At 29.2% G+C, this 21,137-nt stretch overlaps 1 protein-coding gene across 2 annotated transcripts in view; it reads left to right on the top strand.

Moving 5' to 3' along the window:
* Positions 1–21,137, top strand: part of LOC111034923 (calcitonin gene-related peptide type 1 receptor-like) — a 108,976-nt gene that overhangs the window by 64,194 nt on the left and 23,645 nt on the right. For both annotated transcript variants that reach the window (XM_022316367.1, XM_022316366.1), the window contains exons 2-3: positions 6,861–6,949; positions 7,024–7,146. In XM_022316367.1, the coding sequence (XP_022172059.1) occupies positions 6,862–6,949; positions 7,024–7,146 (211 nt within the window). In that variant the 5' untranslated portion in view covers position 6,861. The remainder of the gene's footprint in view (positions 1–6,860; positions 6,950–7,023; positions 7,147–21,137) is intronic.

Raw genomic sequence — 21,137 nt, 5'->3', positions numbered from 1 at the left:
GGGCCCCCAGCCAATATTATCTGCATGATACATGAAATACCGAACACAGTCGATCGGTTATTCTGACGGGCCGATGAAAGCTGGTACATTGGTACGTTTGACGTCGGGAGGTGTACTAATATAGAAGCTACCACAACCGCATACCGGCTGTGCGGTCCGGATCTGTGATCGGTGAATTCTCGGTTCTGACCGGCAAACCCAACAGTTGAAATTATAAGTACAACAAGACAGTACGAACGTGATCAATCGATATATTCTCGATGACCGTGCGATTACAACGATAAATAATTACCTATATGGTTATATTATAATGTTTGTCACGCGCGTAATCGATTGTTTTGACGAGCTAAAAAAACACGCACATATGGAGGTTACTTAAAATATAAACAACAAACTATACGGTTATTACCAATCAAAGAACGGCTGCAGTGCTGCACCAATATAGAAACAAGGGATGGGGGGCTAGTGGGCCACTCAATTTTACGTATATTTATTAAAAGATTTGCAATCGCGGATACAAAATTATTGTAGGTACTGAAGACATTATTGAAATCCGTCTAAAATATCTTCTTCCACGAATAGTCGAGTTTTCTCCGATTTGGCAGGTGAGATGCACATGTTTTCCTAATGATTTTCACCACGAGGCTAATGTTTATACGGTCAGAATAACCGCATTAAGAGTGATAGATATAATACATAACCGGCTGCTTACGACCGTATACCGCGTACAAAATGATCGCACTACACCGCAACTCCATAGCGTTTCCTCTCTACGTACAACCGATATATGCAGTTTCGATGTTTAACAACTGCTGCAACAGTGCATTATATTGTATTATATGTTATTATATATGATATCATTACAACGACAACAACAACCGTTCCCGGAGCGGTGACCGCACGTACATGCACTCCAAGTGTATCGGTTGCAAATAAATCGGACATTATATTATGTATAGTAAATACAACGGGATGAGACTGCACGTACACAATATTATAGAGTAGAGTCGGAAGTGCAACCATAAATACAATATACCATGAATCATATTATAACACCGCATACGACCTATAACCCTTATCGTCCATAGGCATATAATAATATATTATTGTTAAAATATCGTAGGAACATCGCACATAGCTCTTTCGACCATCCGCTTGCACGTCACACACACGTTAATGACTATGTACCTCGTATAATAATATTTAGCGCCAGGATTTTAATGACCTAAAAAATACACAAAAATGCATAAAAATAAACTAAAAAAAATGCAAAAATATCCTAAAAACTCTAAAAAATGAACTTAAAAAATGACTGAAAAACATTTTGCTAAATTTCAATAACACTGTTTCACAAAGCTCTAAATTAAACGACGATTGATTACTATTATTTGTTAAATTAGATAATAGTACTTGATTATTTTGTTTCATTTCATTCAGTTTTCGTTGAATTCCAAGAGTATGCTTATCTCGATTGATGTGTTGTTGAATTGTAAATTTCTTTTCGGAGGCAACTGCAGCATTACACACTTTGCAAAAAAGCACCATACCGTCCGTAGAAAAAGTATAGGCACAAAACTACGTAAAGGGCTTCCTACTGTTGACTTAATTTTTGGCATTTTGTACTGTTAAGATCGGTAGAACCACATAGGTACGTGTCGAATTCACTACTAAAGCTACTATTGTATACCTAAATAGTAATGGGTTTGTTCCATATTTAATCTTATCCGATAGATCGACAATTAATTAATTTACTTTTTCAATATTAATGGACTGAAGTAGGTAATTTCCATAGGTAATTAACCGGGATTACCTTTACGACACATATTAAAAAAGCTTAAAATAAACAAAAATTAGTTTAAATACACAAAATTATAATATTAGGTATGTAAAAATGACCTTAAAAATGCAATAAAATACAAAAGAAATGCAAAATAAAAATTACATATTTTAAATTGTTATATTACGAAACAAATTCAGTTTTTGGTTAGAATTGTATAACACTTAGAGAAAAAAAATGCAAAAGTCACAAAAATCCTAGCTCTAGTAATATTATACATACAAAATATAATGCACCCACATGGTACAAATAGGAAGTATATTTTTTTTAAACATCGTTACATCCAAACGTTATAGTATATCAGTGAGTACTTACTCTAAAAACTGTGTTGTGAAGTAACCGAATTAGAAAATATTGAACGATACTCAAAAGTCATGACATTAAAATACTTTTTAAGTGATTTCACATTCGGATCTTATTATGATTTCGAAATCATACAAGACAATTTATAATATACAAAAAAAAATACCGCTCAAGTGTCGACAACGTGTCTTAACCACGAGAATTAATCACGTACTTATGGTTTAAAACGAACAATTTACTATACGTACTTATACTTTTATGTTATGGCGGCATAAAGTGATTATAACACGCTGAGTTATCGGGTTGTTTTTTTCTTTTGACCCGCCCCCCGCCGCGCAGTATGGATAACGGACTCATCGTTAATCTCGTGCACGTTGCCCGACCGAAAAACTTTTCCAGTCGATTGGGGGCGATGTGTCTGATGTCCACTGCTACCAGGAGGAAGAAAAATCTACTCGAAATCACTCGAGAACACTTCGTGTCTTGCGGGTAATCTGCCCTTTTGGCAGCCCGCATCTGGTGTATCCGATAGCGTCCGTTTACGGTTTATTCTCGATTTTTGTGTTTTTATCGAAAAAATCAATTTTGTTTGATTGACTATGCTCTTTTTGGAATTCGGAGAATTGCGGATATTTTATCATACCCACACGCCAAGTGGGAATTCATTTGAAACGAAAACACTTAGCAAGGGTTTTTTTCTGAGAAATTAAAAATATTGTTTTGTTTTTAAAGTATATTAACTTCTGGTAATACACGTACAGATTTCTGCCGGTTTGGCTATAATTTAAACTTAATTGCGTATACAAATTTATTGTTTTTACCTACTCCACTGCGACTCCTGGGTACTATAAAACGGAGTCAACTTAATTTTTTTTTCAAAACACCAACTATTTTACATTTTAATTTATCATAATACATAAGAAAGAAAATGCAGTGTAAACATAGTTATACTCAAATCATTGATGAGGGCTGAAATAATGAGATGAATTCAGCTAGGCACAGAAACGATCATTTTTTAAATAGTTTTCATTTTATTTTTAAACTAATTTCTCCGTATTTTAATTATATTATGAATTGTGATCAACAATTATTTTTTTTGCATGAGACAAAAATAAACTCTGTTTTATATATTTAATCGTTTTTAAGTACTCAACAGGTTTTAGAAACCTCTTGGTTTATTTTTCACCCTAAATCAAATAATGTAACAAACAATCAAAAAATTATAAATAAAAATCTATTGCGATATCGCTAGAAAAACTCATACTAACTAAAAACCGCAAACACGAATATTACATTAAACCGTTGTAAGTAGTTATTATTCATTTATTCGTGCATAATATTACCTGAGCTAAGATAAGATATTTAATTTAATAAAGAATAGCGTACTTTGTCTCTAACAACATATTACACATACAATGTAATAATGCATATCAGTACAAAATAAAATTATTATATTATATTGTTTGAGCTAAAAGTGTCTTACCGGTTCCGTTAAATAATAGTTTATGCGTATATGGTGAATTATTATAATTGGGCTTTTGTAAATTGCAACAACAAAGAACCACAAGATTGCTATAAATAAAACGATAGTTTGTGAATTAAAAAACAAAAATCCGAATGCATAATTCGATCGGTCTCGTATTTTGAGTATTTTCCTCAGTCCGATTCCTTTGTGATTGATATTTAAAGATATTATTTTTATTATATGTTCAATGCGCAAAGGATTTTAAAAGCCAAACTAAATATATACTAAATGTATACGCGTAATATCATAATGTTAGAATTGTATGCATTTAAAAAAGAACTGTGGCTCTAAACTATATATTTAAAATATTAGGTGATTACTGATTTGATGGATGAAAAATGTAATATGTAAAATTTCTTAAAAATATAAAAGTCAATTGTCGAATAATTATACCACTTTTAGCTATAAAATATATCTCTCATCATTTTTTATTACATTTTAGGCTAATTTTACAATGCATTTGGACTTTTTCTTATACTACAAACAGTGATACAGTGGTGTACGCGTAATCAATAAGTAAAAACATTATCTAGTAAAAATTATTAGTAAAATTGGCTTTGCATTAAATGTAAATAGTTATTTACACCAGTCTATAATACTGTTCATTATCAGACATTTATATAATGGTAAATTTTGTAGTAGATTTCAAATAATACGAGGACCGACAAACTTTCAAGTATCCAACTAAGTTAAGATTTTAGTTATAAATTCATCACTATAATAATGCCCCTGGTATGTTTGAAATCTTCCTTATCATTACGACTTGCGTGGTGAACATTTATTAAAGTGTGTTAACTCACGTTAAAATGTATGAATAAACTTACTAAACTTCAACATTAGGGATTCCGCTAAATTTTCAACTCATAATAAACTAAATAAACACTGTTCGAGTACAAAATCGTAATAACAATATTATGTAATAAATAATATGTTATCAGTTTTTAAAATAAATTTGAAAAAACCTCAATAACCTAATAGTTAGTAGGTAATTGATTAATACAAATATAATATTGCAAACGGCACAAAAAACATATACAAATTATATTGAAAATCTTAAGTAATGACGTATAATTGGTAAGCACCTGTAAGTATGAACTTATTATAATGGCACAATAAATAAATATACAATATAAATTTATATAAGTATTTATTTTAATTAATGAGATTGTATGAAAAGCGATGTTTATTACGTTTAATAAATTTAACATTTAATATTAGAGCTTAAAATTAAATATTCTGAATTTTTTTTACCACCTTCGTAAGCACCACATATATACTGAGTAATTAATAGTTAAAAGTATTGTACAAAAATATCTCGGACGTAATTGTTACGAAATGTTGAGACAACCGTATAACCTTTTACATTTGTACGACTGGAAATTTAAAGTTCATCTCGTTTTGTAAAACAAACATTTAATCAAACAATAAATAAAAAAAGAGTATACAAAGTTTACAATTTGTGAGTGTAGTAGGATAGTCCTTGATGAAATATTTCTTTGACGACCATCGTCGACTCATAGGCAATTATAAGTGGCAAATAGAGACGTAGGAAGACTTGATCACGCAATTTAAAGTTTTGATAATAACTATAAATTTAATAAAAGTTTTTATCTATACTCTACAATATTGGTATTTTGTCAATTTGACAATAGCAATAGATGTGTACAAATATAAAATTGATACTTAATGTGATTGTCAGATTGTATTATTTTTATATGTTTTCTATAACTCTTTTTTGACGATTTTATTAAGTAGAGTCTATAATTAACTAAAAATATGTCTAATGACTATATTATCAATATATTGTTTCCTAATATTTCAATTAAATGAATGTTTGGGTACACCAAAAACGAACGTAGGTAGAAAGAAAGCGTCTAATGATAGAAACTGCACAAAACTGATTGACTTTCTGCTTACCAAATTTTCTCAATCTACCTATACCAAAATCAAAAACCCGCTAAATCTTGCCAAAATGTGAGTATTAGAAAACTTATACTAAAAACTGTTTCCGTATCAACGAAATTAAACAACCGAACACTCTCATCGTGTTTTTTCGCTATCAAAGTACCATAATATTATAATAACCGCGTTTACTAGCAAATGGTAATTACGTCTCACAGTAGATATATATTTTGTCAACTCCGAAAGACACACACATACACTTAATTACAGAGGGTATGTATGTTTGAGTCATGTTTTTATTGTGACACTAACAACGTCGGGCCAACTTTAAGATACGTATATACTGTTTTCAGATTTATAACTAGGCAGTATCATGGGCACACATTCATTTCAGTTGTTTGACTTTTGGTTTACAACTTAAATTTATTGGTTTCACTTCAAAACCTATGGTAAACGGAATGCATTATTATAGTTGGTATGGACAAAGTGTAAGTTTACGCGGTTAAATGAATTAACCAGACACTAATGTTAGTTAATTTGCTTGTCCCGACTTAGATCACTTTACGTGTTCGTCTCGAAGTACCTATACATACAACAAAACTACATTATAATTCATATTGACCGATCGCAAAAGCTATAATTGCAATTTATTAATATTATTCTTTATGTAATAATGTTATGTTTTGATAATAATTATTACGTTTGAACTTCTTAACTTATTTTAATGTTTAATGTTGTTATTTTTTTTGTAATTTATTGTTATAAAGTTTTATATGACAATAATAAAAATTAATCAAAAATTAATTTATTTTAAATTCGTTTATATTTGTATGCTAGGTAACCATTTGAAAAAAATTGGGAAATGTACCTGAGAAATAAGTATAACTGATAATAAATTCTGTCATTTAATCATTAAAATAAATACTTGTGCTAGTCATAATGTAATTTTATTGTTAAACAATTGATTGTTTTGAGCCTATATTTCATGAGTCAGTATTGTTGGATTACAGTTAGAGTTTAACAAACATAATAGAACACCTTTATAGCTACAATGAACATATTAAAAAAAAGCATAAGACATTAAGCTAGTTTAAAATTTCACTACGGACAGTGCTCATTTGTATATATTAGGTTATTATCTATATCAATTGTTAACATGGATTTTTATGTAAACGTCATCAATTAAGTCTCTGAGTGCAAATAAATAAAACTAATTATGTATAATATTTTGTATTATTATGAAATATGTAATATATTTTATACTTTAAAATTTTAAATGTTTTTTTTTTTCAGGATGTCGGATCCAACCGCACCCAGGGTGCACGATTCAAACACCTTGTTTCTAATGGAACTTCAACAAAAATGCTTATCGAACGCTACAGGTTAGAACATATTTCCTTACATTTCATTTTGATGACCTTATCCTCACAGTTTGGAAAACTTCAATGATTTGCAGTGAAAACAACAACGAATTCATGTCCTCGGTATTTCGACGGATGGGCGTGCTGGAATGAAACATTACCTAATACCACCGCGTTCGCCCAGTGTCCATATTATGTGATTGGATTCGATCCGTCTAGTAAGCTAATTTTAATATTAATATTAACTGCAGCTGTGTTTTTATTTCCATTGAACTTCTATACTTAATATTTGGTTTCACGTCGTCCCGTTTTTTTAATCACACGAATAAAACAATTGTATATTTATTTCAATACACCCATAACGACATATTATTGTCTTATTTGAACAAAAAATAACCTTTCTCTCTACTTTGACGTATCTAGGATTTTTAAGAGGGGTGTCACCACTCACCAAAAAATATTTATTTTATTACTATTCATACATTAAAATTAAGCAAGGTTATAAAAGAAGAAAAAAATGATTTAGATATTATAAAAACAGTTGGACATCCGCAGAACATTTATGATTATGTAAAAAAGTAAGCAGTTATAACAATATACAATTTTATCTTATAGTTCTGGTGGAAAAAATAATATTATTATTTGTATACCTGATTATAATAATTTATATTATACACAAACTAAATGGGTGCGTCTTATCATCCAAACATCCCCTTACCCTTGCATACGCCACTGTTTCCAGCAGTATGTACTAGAATTGCACATCTAAACCTCAGTGTGATTATTTATTTAGTAATAAATTGTATGAATAAAATATAATACAATAAATAAAAATAAAATTAATATTCTAGTATGAGATACTAGAAAATTAATATGAATTTGGGAATTCCATAACTCGACCACAATGATGGTGTGTAGTCAAATTGCCTATCCAACACGCCGTGTGATCAATTTTATTATTGAAACACATAATAATGTATTATGTTCACTTGATTTAATTTATTTCTATGCTGGAAAAGTTAATATGTTAATATGTAGCTATAAAAAATATAAATATAAAATTGAATGTGAATATAATATTATACCATCATCGCCACAACTAAAATTAACTAAAGGACCTATTATCTTGTTAAAGTTCTTATTATACAATTGTAACACGCATGTAGGTACCTATGTTCGAATTTTTTCTCCTGAATACATACAATTGAAACAATTCGTGGCGGACGTAAGATGCAATAATATTCGAAGTTTTATACACATGTGTATTTCACACTGACGAATTGGTTAATAAACACCTCAGACACACATAATAATTGTAATAGCAAAATGTGGTCAGTTGCCGCTTGCCAAGACATTTGGTCGGGTGAAGACGTATAGCAGCAAAATAAAATTTCGGAAACGATTGCAGTTGGTCTGATACATCCAAATGATTATAAGTGTTGGTTGTAATTCCTCGTGCATGTGGTTCGAAACCGGATGTTAAACGAAGCGAGCAGAGGGCGTCTATGTGACTTCCATAATCAACAAAAGTAAAAGTGAATGATTGATTATTAAATAATATATAAACTAAGTATAACAGGAAAACCTGTCAAATTAAATAACTTTTGTGCTATTCAATATTTTCTATCATTTTTTACAGAAGCTTGAGTGTCACTTACAGAGTAAAAATTTTTCCGTTAGTTGCATTTAAAAAAAAAAAAAAAAAACTAAATAGCTTATTTGCAAATCTGGTAGAAAAATGTCGACTGTAAAAAAATGTATTTAAGTCACGCAGTTTATTTTCAAGCAGTTTTTAAAAACTCATTATTGGCATGTAGGGCACAATTCAATACCTTATATATTATAAGACAAACAAATTGATATTGGCTAGAACAAATATTATTTAATTTGCCAGGTCTTCCTGTTACACCATGTATATTATATATTTCTACTATTATAAGCGGTATAATGTGCCCCGTCAGACCGTTTCTATTGTAGGAATTAGGTACATCATCCTGATGGGGTAACACGATTTCCGGTAGTTTTGTTCGATCGTTATTCCGGTCGTCGTTCTCGTCACCGTCATCGTCTCAGTTCTGACTTTATCATATAATATATTATTATTATTTTAATCGAGGGTCACTTTTCTCTAGCGATATCCGATCATGACATCGGATAAATATCTGACGTCAATATTATTATCACCACATCAACGTGGTTCGGGTTGGACGTTCGCCGTTTCCACTGTATTTCCGGTAGCGGTTATTAAAATGTGTCTTGTCAATATACACACACCGAGAGATCTAGCTTATGTATAAAACCGTGAATATACGTCAATGTGTCTGCGGTAGAGACTTGTGGACTCTTTGGGTGGCCGTAGCCAATATTCCTCCAAAAATGAAATACCTTATACCTCCATTGTTCATTCAACTTAAAAAAACCAAACGATTCTTGACTATCTTTTAATACATCATCTTGAAGTTAGAAATTCCCACCCTCACCCACTTATAATCAGTTTGAATAGGTAGTTGGTTTTATTAAATTAAATTGAAAATCATCGTAATTGAAATTATCGTCAATATTTAATTACCTATGTATTTTTATATGAATAATTTGTTTTATTATTTGTATTTATATAAAAACCTATTTAATAATATCCTACATAAAAGTACCCAATAAATAATTTTAATATTGGGAGAAAAAATAAAGATGATTCTATCGAAAAAGTTGTGTGTAAGGAAATTGAAAGTATCTTTTTTGAAAAAAATGAACCAACGAAAGAAAATTGTATTTACCCCTTTTTGAGGAAAATTGACCCACTCTCTGGGTGGTATCGCGATATTAAAAGAAATATTTGTGAGGTTAGTCATATAATGTTATGCGATATTTGTTAAGTTGTATAACAATTATTAAGACCTCAAGTATCAATAACAGCTTACATCAGTTTACAGGTTTACACTTAAAGCTCTATTGTAGTACGTACTCTCCAGTTTACACTAACGACTTTTATGTTAAAATGAACCCTGCAGTTATACAATGCTATAATATCATACACAATTTATAAAATAAATTATATAAATAGATATAAATGTAATTGATACGTAGAGATGTTAGATTATAAAAACAAGTACCTATAGGGGATAAAATAAATAAAAATTATTATTTTCAAAACTATGTTTTTATTAAAATGTTATTACTGTAATGTAACCTTTTGGATATCCCAGTCGTACTTTTAATATATAAATAAAATATGTAAATAAAAAAAAAAATGGAAAAGTACTGCTGTACTGTGGTTTATGCTCTCTTTCTCTTTGAATTTTAAACGTAGTATAAAAGTTATTACTATCAATAGCAACAAAGGATAATATATACATTATACACAATACACATATTTCAAACAAAAAAGAATAACATTGGTAAAATTAGTTTCCCACAATTATATTATATTACAAAATGTACGTACTTATTCGAAGATATTAAAAATGATAACTTGTCGGGTTTTTTTCAAAGAAAGATTCATAGAAACAAATTGTTGGTTATACAAATTATAAATATCAGTAGCTGAAAGTTACTTATCTATTATTTTAGTCTAAACTCTAAAAGTTAAATGAATTTATAATAATAATAACCTGGAAACATCCTAGAGAAATTCGGAATCGGAATCACCTGACTCTTCGCCTCGGAAAAACTGACGATATCGTACACCTAGATATACTAGTATTCTCACATACTGAAAATATTCACGTGCGGTGAAGTTAATTACTCGAATGTAATATTATTATAGTTCAATGAAGCTTGTGTATTTTAATTTATATTAATTAAGTAATCAAGTATAACTCGCCATTAATAACTACAAACCAACTGCGAGAACACTGATCGGGTGATTCGTCAGGAATAAAACTCACTATACTGCGGTAGCCAAACAATATTGGCAATAGTGTTAGTCTTCCAAGTCAGTCAACCAATAAAAACGATATGCTATTGTGGATTCATCTGCTGCCGAGCGGTTTTCTTTTGTTTGGCATTGGTATACCACGGTTATGGTTACATCAGTCTCGCTATGGAAGAAAAAGGACTCTAATGTATAATATTACTGCCGTTTCGTCAGGATAATAATAATAATAATAATAATAATATATTATGATGTTCGATAAGACGGGACGGAGAAATACTCGTACATTAAACCTATCGTGGCAGTTTCGGGACGAGAGTACAATACATTGTAGTATAGGTACTTATGATATTATATTAAATTATATTATATTTTATTATTATTATTATTATTATTATTATTATTATTATTATTATTATTATTATTATTATTATTATTATTATTATTATTATTATTATTATTATTATTATTATTATTATTATTATTATTATTATTATTATTATTATTACACCTAGACCGGACCGTAACTTTTATTGACGTTCAGTCTTCGCTTCCACCCGTTAAACGCGTACCTATAACATGAAGACCAATATTATATTTCAGTTTTATCATAATAATATATTAAGCAGCATTGTGTGCCACAATGCACAGGTTTGTGTGATATATTGTATTATTACCATGATTTTACATCATAATAATATTATATTATACTATACAGCGATTTTTAAAGTTTTCCGTGACATCTTTTAAGAATGATTTCCTGCCCATGAGTATAATCTAAATCGATGTTAGGTTAGGTTTCTAATATAATATATCTTATAAAACACCGCACGATGATGTGTGTCATTAGACTGAACATTCCAAAATACTTACATAGCACGACATGCGAAAACAGGCGATCGATTAATTTAGAGGAATCAAATTTTAGGGCGCATGTACACTTCGCCACAAGTACCTTTTTTAAGAAAAAAACTTGTAAAACTGGGTTCTAGTACACTCCGCCTATGAAGAAAATCGATTAAAAGTATAAAATTAATATTACATATGACTAAAAAAAAAATCAAAATTTGTAGGATTAGTAATCGTGCACATTAAATAATAGATATATACCAAAAAATATGTACAACTTAAAAATAAATAGTTAATTAAAACTATAAAAGACTAATCAAACACTATAAGATTGACATAATATAAAATCATTATTTTTTTAATAAAAATCGTTCTTATTAAATAATATTTAGGTGTGCATGTATACCAAAAATGAAAATACACAAATCTTAAAAATAAAAATAATAATATTCTCTGAACAAATCATACAAATTATAATGTCTATAAAGTCAAAAAATTATAAAAAAATAATTTTAATAACCATAATATATGTACCTAGGTATGTTATAACTTATAATATTATGTTACAATATTTTGAACTGTAAACTAAAATAACGTGATATAATTTATAGATATTCTAACATCTAAATCTAATATAAAAATATTAATATTGTTGGAGACAACACTAAATTTTTTTATCATTTTTTAAATTTTTGAGGTTATTTAGTTGAGATGTATTATTAAGTTTTACAAAAGCAAGGACTCAACACTGGCGGAGTTTCCGGAGATACACCCATTACAGGTAAGAAAGTACAAACGGTGGAGTTTACATAAGAAATTGTCATTACCTATTTATCTAACCGGTATTCTGGCGGACTTTACAATCGCCCCAAATTTTCTTTTAAGGCTTATCGAATTGAACCCCAAGGTGTATCCTACTCTTAAGATTCTTGGATTTGAAAAACATAAAATAAGTCGACGATCGCTCTCTCATAAGTATGTACAGAAGGACTTAAACACTCTGTATAATATGATATACGAGCAATAGTAACCTACCTATATGGATCTAACTTAAATCATGCCGTCGGTCGTATCTGCTGGAGCTTTAAAGGCACACTTCCCAATTTTTTTTATTTGCTTGTTGTATTTTTTTTTATCCGAGACACTTATTATTTTCTTAGTAAATACCTTCTTTTAATTTCAAATAAACATCAAAACATTGATTTAAATTGCAAACGTCTGAATATTGTTGGTATTGTAATATTACAATATCTTGTAAGAAGTATAATACATTCTATTTTTTTTTTAAATTCAATGTTGCATACTTTTTTCAGTTTTTTGATAACTGTGTTCTTGAAATTTAAATACCAACTCTAGTGTAGGGTGTTATTCATATTGAAAAATCAATTCCAATGATTTGATAGCAAGATAACATACTAAATATTGATTATGATAGCAGACACTGCACTCATAATGCGATGAGAGACACATTGTCGTACTGTAACTAACAAGTAATTTTTTTCTATTGCCGAAGTCGATAATATAATATTTAATACCATGCCCTGGTTCTATATTTTAATAAAAAATAAATCAAACCCATAAATTATTATAAGCATTGAGAGATGATATTAAACTATCGGCGAATAATATTCTGTGATAATTCTTAATACTCTGGTGCTTCCGTGTCATTTAAATTTCAAACTTTTAGAGTAAAAATTTAAAAACAAAATTGGTACTAAATAGTCCATAATCAATAAAATACAAATATGATAATATTATGTTTAAAAATTAAAACGCTCACAATAAATTATTATAGTAATTCAGAAAACAAAACGAAGAATTTGAGTTGTAATTTTAAAGTTCTACAACCTAAGATTTCAGTTCCAATATTGTACATCAAACTCAAATCCTTTAAAATTGCAAAATCTACAGGAAATAAATATATTTTCATCTAAGCTTTGAAGTATCGTTTTATAAATATTATAAAAAATAGATGTTTATGTTAGATCTGTAGGAATTTTTCATACAATTCAAAATATTTGTTAGATAATTTATGTACCTATTTAACATAAAGATACATACCAAGTAGGTTTATATTGTGCAGGTTATTAAATATTTTTTGGTCTTAGAATTTTGTACTATGAGATTTTATTGGACCGACACTGTGACTTGTATGACGTCGTGTAATTTTTTTTTAAATCTAGCTGGATGTTTGTGGTTTGTCCTTTTTTTATCCAACCTAAGAGAAACTGGAATGAATAAACTGTTATTATACATTTGAATATCCAATGTCGTCAAGAATTTAAATATTTAACCTCCCGCCAACTCCAAAAGATCTCCACCGGAGGACATTTCGATGCAATTTTCCACTGTAATAAATATTTACTGACACAGAAGCGAATTTCAGTTATGTTAAAATTAGGTACTATAAAATGTGTGTTGGTTTGGAAACGAATTGAAGCTAAACGAAATCGATACTGACACGGTTAACAGTGGCATTCAAGTTATGAATGCTAATAATGGCAATGCGTCATTATTGTCTACGTGATTATATTACTGTACTGGTGGCTATTGAGATATTTTTCAATTAAAATACATTAAGCTCTTCCGCGGTAGTCATCGGATGCACAGGTACCGGTCATGTCGTGCGATTACAAATTGATTGGGCTCACGGTTGAATAATAATAATAGTAATAATGTTAAGTATTCAAAAAGTTAATAACGATTTGTTCGATGTGATCGATTATAACAATGTATCAAAGTCCATTAGATAATGAATTATATTACTGTGACGGTTTAAAATACGGATGACGGACGTAATATATATTGACATATTGTTAGGTGCGGGTATTTTATGATAAAGAAAATTTTTTTTTTAATTACCATTAAAATGTCATTAAAAATGTTAACGACCAAATTACAATAACAATCGATGGATAATTGTACTGCCTTTACCTGAATTTTGTCAACACTATAATGTACAAAAGTAAATAGAGTTGAATATTTCCTTTTTTTTTTTATTTTATTGGCAAGTAGACATTTTTGGAAAATAATAATTGTTGAGTTGAATTATTATATGTTAATTAATTTTGTCATTGTTTATTTATTTCTATTTATTTATTAATTACATGCATATAAGTTCTGAATTTAACATTTTTCAGCATTTGCATTGAATGAAATTCATGGGTTAAAATTTTTAAACCTATAGTTACTTACATACCTCAATAATCGTTGTTAAAAAATTATTTCATACAAAAGTTCATTATTTATTTAATTATTTTGAGAGTAATTAGTTCCTCACGAATTTAATAATTCTAATTAATAGTTCATAAAAGTGTATAAAGCAATTTATTGAATTGCTTACAACCTGCTCAAATTAAAGTATAAGTTAATTGTTCAACTCTTGCCATTTATTATATTATTTTTTAATTATTTGAAATAATTAGTTATTGAAATTTTGTAATTTAATTTAGATAGTATGTTGTTTTATTTTATTTTATTATTAAAAGACTTCTAATTTTAAATGATATAATTTTTGTCAAAGATTATTTTTGTATCATCTGATATAGGATATAAAGTGTGTGTGGTTCAAGTTTTTGTCTTATGTAGTCACCTTTTCCAAAAAAAGTGCTTGAAAAAATATTTACATGTTAAGTATTAAAATTTTATACAAATATTATACACAACTTGAATTTAAATTAATATCATCGAAATCGTTTTGTCATAAAATATACATTATAAGTTTATTATGAAACTGTTATTTTTCACCAACTCGAGTTTGTCAACTTATCTTACAAGTATGTCTTTTTACTTACTATTTAAGTATTTAAAATAATAAATTGTTATTAAATATATTATTCAATAATTATTTATTTAACTGTTGACTAATAAAAATTAAAACTATTAATCTTCCATTGTTCTATTTGAGTTGGCTTATACTCAATTGTTTGAAATTTATGTGAATAAATCTAGAATAAATAATGTTATTCCTATTAACAATAATTTATTTATTTTTCATTGTCAGGATAAGTACCTACATATAGATACATATATGTATATTATTTTTGGTTTTACTAATGCTATGTCAATGAATAACCATAAACTATTTAAAGAATTTTCCACAGACTATGAATGTAAAAATCAAGTAAATTGTTTTAAACTTTTTGGAAATAAACTTAGTTACCACGAAAAGTTTAGCATCGAGGACATGCAAATATATTGTTCATATTCTCGTAAATGTGGTTTAATCTTTAATGAAACTGCAATAGATCCCAGGACCCAGAAAACTAATTTTAAACCGATATCTACTTATAAATAACTTATATAATTTTTTTTTAACTATTTACAACTTCTAGACTCTAGTTATTATTAAATAAAAATAAAATTGAAAAATTGAAAAATAAAAATATCAAAATACACAAACAAAATAAGTATGTTAATTTATTTTTTTTAAGTTCTAGAGGGTACTAATAATGTTTAGTATTTTGATCATCTAATCAACACGTTGTTTAATGTCATAGATTACATTTAATGTTGTCGACTTATTAGTTTTTCTTCATTATACAGGGTATCATTGAAACAAATATGCCTATGTATTTGAAATATTTGAAATTAACATCGTTGACGTTTTCGAATTAAATATACGAGCATATATTTAATATTTATAATATGTACAACGAGTTATTTACAATAATAACTATTATCACATCAGGCTGGAACAACGGGAATCGTCCTGATTGATGCGACGCGACGCCGAGGCGACCACGACCGCTCCAGTATTTATCTTTTGAAAAACATTAAAAAGAACGATATTCCGGGATAACAATAGATGATTTTTAATCTCGAAACACATAAACCACTTTTTTAATAAACGAATTTATATATATGCGTGTGTATATTATTTCCTTAATATCGTCTACGTGTCCACCAGGACTAGATACAATAAAGTTTTTTGAAAAGTATTCATGTTATATTATACACTTTTACAAGGCTCGGCGGAGAGGAGTGTTTTTTTGTTCGGTTCATGCAGGACTTCGTTGCTCACACACTCGGTACAGGTGATATTATTAGGTGCATATACGATATCTGATAGCAATGCCAGACTTTGGTTATAAATTCTTCGCTTCGCACTTACGCAAAGATTATAATACACTGAGCATATACCTATACGTATTGTAATAATCAGACTCACAAAATCGTTAAGTACCGTTGTACAGTCGGCGGCAGAAGAGGATCTCCTCGACGTATATAGCATGTTTTAATCCCGAAGTGGTATTGTATTACGTTGTCTATAACTCATTATGTGCACATGTGTGTACCGCACACGCTTGCGATCTAAGCCACGTGTACCGTCGATGCTGAACCGGTACATATTATAAAGTATTATAATTATTTTGCGTATAAATATTGCGTAATACTTATATTATATACACATACCTAGTAGATACATAAGCGGGTACGGCCAGCCTCTTCGGCGCGCATCGTATAGGTACCGCTGGCCGCGGCTTAAGGACTGAGAGGAGTGTCCTTTACGGCGTAAAATTTAGAGAGGCATAGGATTATAAAACAATATCGTATATGATACATGTGCCTCTATCTATAACAATACGAGTACAATATAACACCGGACAAGCTCGCGCACGTGATATAATAAACATTGGGATTTATATTTAACACAACTATCTAGATGATGTAATGTAATGTTAATGGCCTGCCTGAGTCATCGAAGCAGAAATGTATAATTTCTAATAACCAACGAGACGATTCTCCTAATGATAAAATTATTCTCGACAACCGTTGTCGACAGGTGTATAACTAGTATCTGTGATTCTCGGTATTCGTACTCTCGCGTTTCTATCTGGTTAGTTTTTTCCATGAGCGATAAGATGAGCTAATAAAATAAAGATATAAAGACCGAGCAGACCACTCAGCCCCCTCACCCCATAAATACAGCCCTACTCGACAACATTAAAAAAGAGAACGACTAAATTTCATTGATCAAAAATGTTGTGTAAGAAACATCACGGTTAGTCTATAAACTATAATTATTGATCATATTTATAATATTTATAAATTTATTCACTTTTTTTTCACTCAACTTTCTTTTTTATGTAATCCATCGTCTACATCGGTGACTGACCATACTCGGTTAACTCATGCAACTAACTAGGTATTTAAAATTTTTCAAACCATGTGATGTGGAATAAAAATAAAGATAATAGTATATTATTTTTTACATTGAACACTATTTTAAGAAAATAATATTATAATGTGAGTACTTGAATACCAATAGTCGTTTCTTGAGATTTAGAATGCCTAGAAGTAAACAAAGACACTGCCGACATTACAATTATTATTTCTGTTTATAACTGTTTTTAAATGTTAATTACTTACAATATGATTGTCGAACCGACAAAATAAATGTCAAATTAGTTTTTTGTTAAACTTTATAAAATTATAAAGTTTGAAGGAGTAATATTATCCGAATAGTTATTAGTTTCTGAAATTCTGAATAGACTATGAAGTTAAGCAAAAAACAAATAAACAAGGAACATTGTAAATGTAAATAGCATATTAAATTCAAACTTTTTTAGGAATTATATACAATAATAATTTTAATATTATACTAAGGTGTATGTTTAACAGTTAGAATAATTATTTTTAATTGTTTTATTTTTTTGAATTACTTTCTTTCCTACCAATTACATTTTATTGGTTCAATAATGAGTTTAATGAGTTTAAAATGAAAAAAAAAATTCAACAACGTTATATAGTAGTTATGTAGTAACGTTAAATAAAATATTAAAATTAGTAACAATACTTCATAAATAATTCGACAATTGCATTACATGTCGTTTAAAATTATACTAAATTGTTTTACACAGTATGCAGTTTGCAAAATATGTATAATACCTGCATAAAATCATAATGAATGTAACTTAAAAGCAAATTAAAGTCCATTTCAAGTAATTATTACATCGACTACAACGACATTATTTATATTTGATAAACACATTTTTCAGTTATCATCGATATTGACTTACAGCCATAACTCGTATAAATATATAATAAGTAAAGAACTCAAATGATACTGTAAGTAATTAAATATCGCGCCTGTAAGAGAAGTTATTTTTTGAAACGAAAGAATAATTTAGATGTGATTTGTTTTTAAAAACAAATATTGTACTTAAAATATAATGTGACGAAGTAACTATAACTCTAAGAAACACTTGTGTCTTTTTTTACCACTCGTCCAACATAAACTAATAAGTAATATGTGTTAAGATTTGTTTTGACTTGCATAATATGATTTAAACACATGATTAACATAATACGCATAAAAACAATATAATACATTTCAAACTTGCCTCTAATTTCTCTTATCTTTCGACATCTTTAAATATTTCCGTTTGAATTACCCAAATAGATTTCACTGTTATTGCCATCGTTCATCTTGCTAAGTCGTCCTTAATGAACAATTTTTTATGCCAAATAATTTAAACAATAATTATTATATTAATAATAATCAATGACGTTTAGGCGCATAAGGTTTTTAAAATGGTGTTTCGTTTTAATTCGATTATTTTTCGCATCGCGCGATATCATCGTTGATCGTAATAATTCATAAATCAATATCGGTTTGAACACATCAAACAAGCATCGTAAACTCATTTTCCAATTTGTCGAGTTGGCTTTGCAGTTTTGACCGTCAACATTTTTGGTTTAAACAAATTGAAATAAAAATTTTAACTAGAACTATATTATCCACAGGTGTATTTTTCGTGTCAAAAGTGTGTATACATTTTGGAAAAATTAATTTTAGTATTTATTAAATTAAAATTAAAAATGAATCATTACAGTAGTACATAATAACACGTCATTATTATTACAGAGAATATAATACTTAACTAAAACTATAATTTTAATAGTTAAAACTGAAAGTGTCTCGATATCTCAGAGGTTTGCGGTAACGTGATTTTGGTAGACCGCGCGGTTCACGGCATAGACTTATTGGGATGGCAGACCGGTTCAGTACGCTAAGGACTTTACGCCCTATATAAATTATAATATTTTATGATATATTATGTTTATATGATAAACACACAATATATTCACCAATCCAATCCTCTTTGCAGTGATTTAAGAGTTGGCACTTAAGTATAATGTACTAGAAAAGCATTTTAATGTAAAATCGAATAAATTACACGTCATATTATTACCTAGGTATATCAAAAGTACTGTTGATATATTATATTCTTGTAAGTTGTCATACCCAAAAGATAAATAATGACGTCTGCTTATGCGTATATCATAACACATTGAAGTCGGTTAACCTCGCCGTAGTCTTGAGTACAATATATTATATTGTCATTATTATTGTTACTATTATTGCGAGTGTTATTGTTGGTAATAACAATATAACATATAAACGCGCCTATATATACACCGGCTGTCTGCAGCTCATGCGCTTGTTGTGACAAATGTTCGGCTTAATTTCGATCGCGTTCGTATAACACAGTGCACTCGATATTCACCAGCTGGAAACGGTCGAATCGGACGATTATATTATTATAATATCGCAGTATCAATTCAGCCGACACGAAACGGAGATTTCGGAAAGACCTCAACAAGTCCAGAACCGTGTATTACCTCCACACGGTATAGTGTACCGTGTGCCTTGCGTACATATTACATACACATTATTTATTATATATATATGTGTGTGCGAGTGGATACCGGATAGGTACTCCCCTGCGATTTTCAATGTTCGTACACTCAGGTCACGTCGTCTCGCTCGTATCCCCCAAAGTTCATCTCGCCGCGATTTGTTAATAAATTATCTATTCGACTTTCGACGCGATCCGGCAGCTCGTTCTTCCCGCGATTCGCCTCGGAACATAGAAAAATAATAAATATGTAACTGTGCACCTCCGCGCTGTTCAGACGTGTCACATCAAACGAAAAAAATAGTATTTTTGTACCAAATGAACATATTATATATAATACATACGTTTGTCCGATCGTCGATCTGAGGAAAAACAAAATTTTAGCAGTCGATACACACCATACATATATACATAACATAATATATACAAACAAAAAAATGGATGAATAATATTATATTATTGTCTTATGATGTTGTGTGATGATAAAAAATTGTGACTCGATTGGTTTTAATTTTGTAAAGCAGAATTATTTTTTGAAAGTCCCATTATATAATACAGCGAATCCTCGATAAGACAAACCTTGATAAGTCGAAAACCTCGTGGTTAGTCTCCATAATTACTGTCCCCTTGTCTAACCCAACCTAATCCATTCCTAGTAAGTCGAAAATCTGGACAATTAAAGACGATTTAATTTCGTCTGAATTTTGACTTATCGAGTTTCCACTGTATTGTGTTCATAAACACAAACTTTATCTAAAAAATTGAGCGTTTTACAATATGTCTATTCACTCAGTAATATTATATTCAAAAAAATGTTGAATTATGTTTAGATTTCAGCTTTAAT

Source organism: Myzus persicae, unplaced genomic scaffold (assembly GCF_001856785.1).
Source record: "Myzus persicae strain clone G006 unplaced genomic scaffold, MPER_G0061.0, whole genome shotgun sequence".
NCBI classification, from domain to species: domain Eukaryota; kingdom Metazoa; phylum Arthropoda; class Insecta; order Hemiptera; family Aphididae; genus Myzus; species Myzus persicae.
This window is presented reverse-complemented; position numbering and strand designations above follow the sequence as displayed.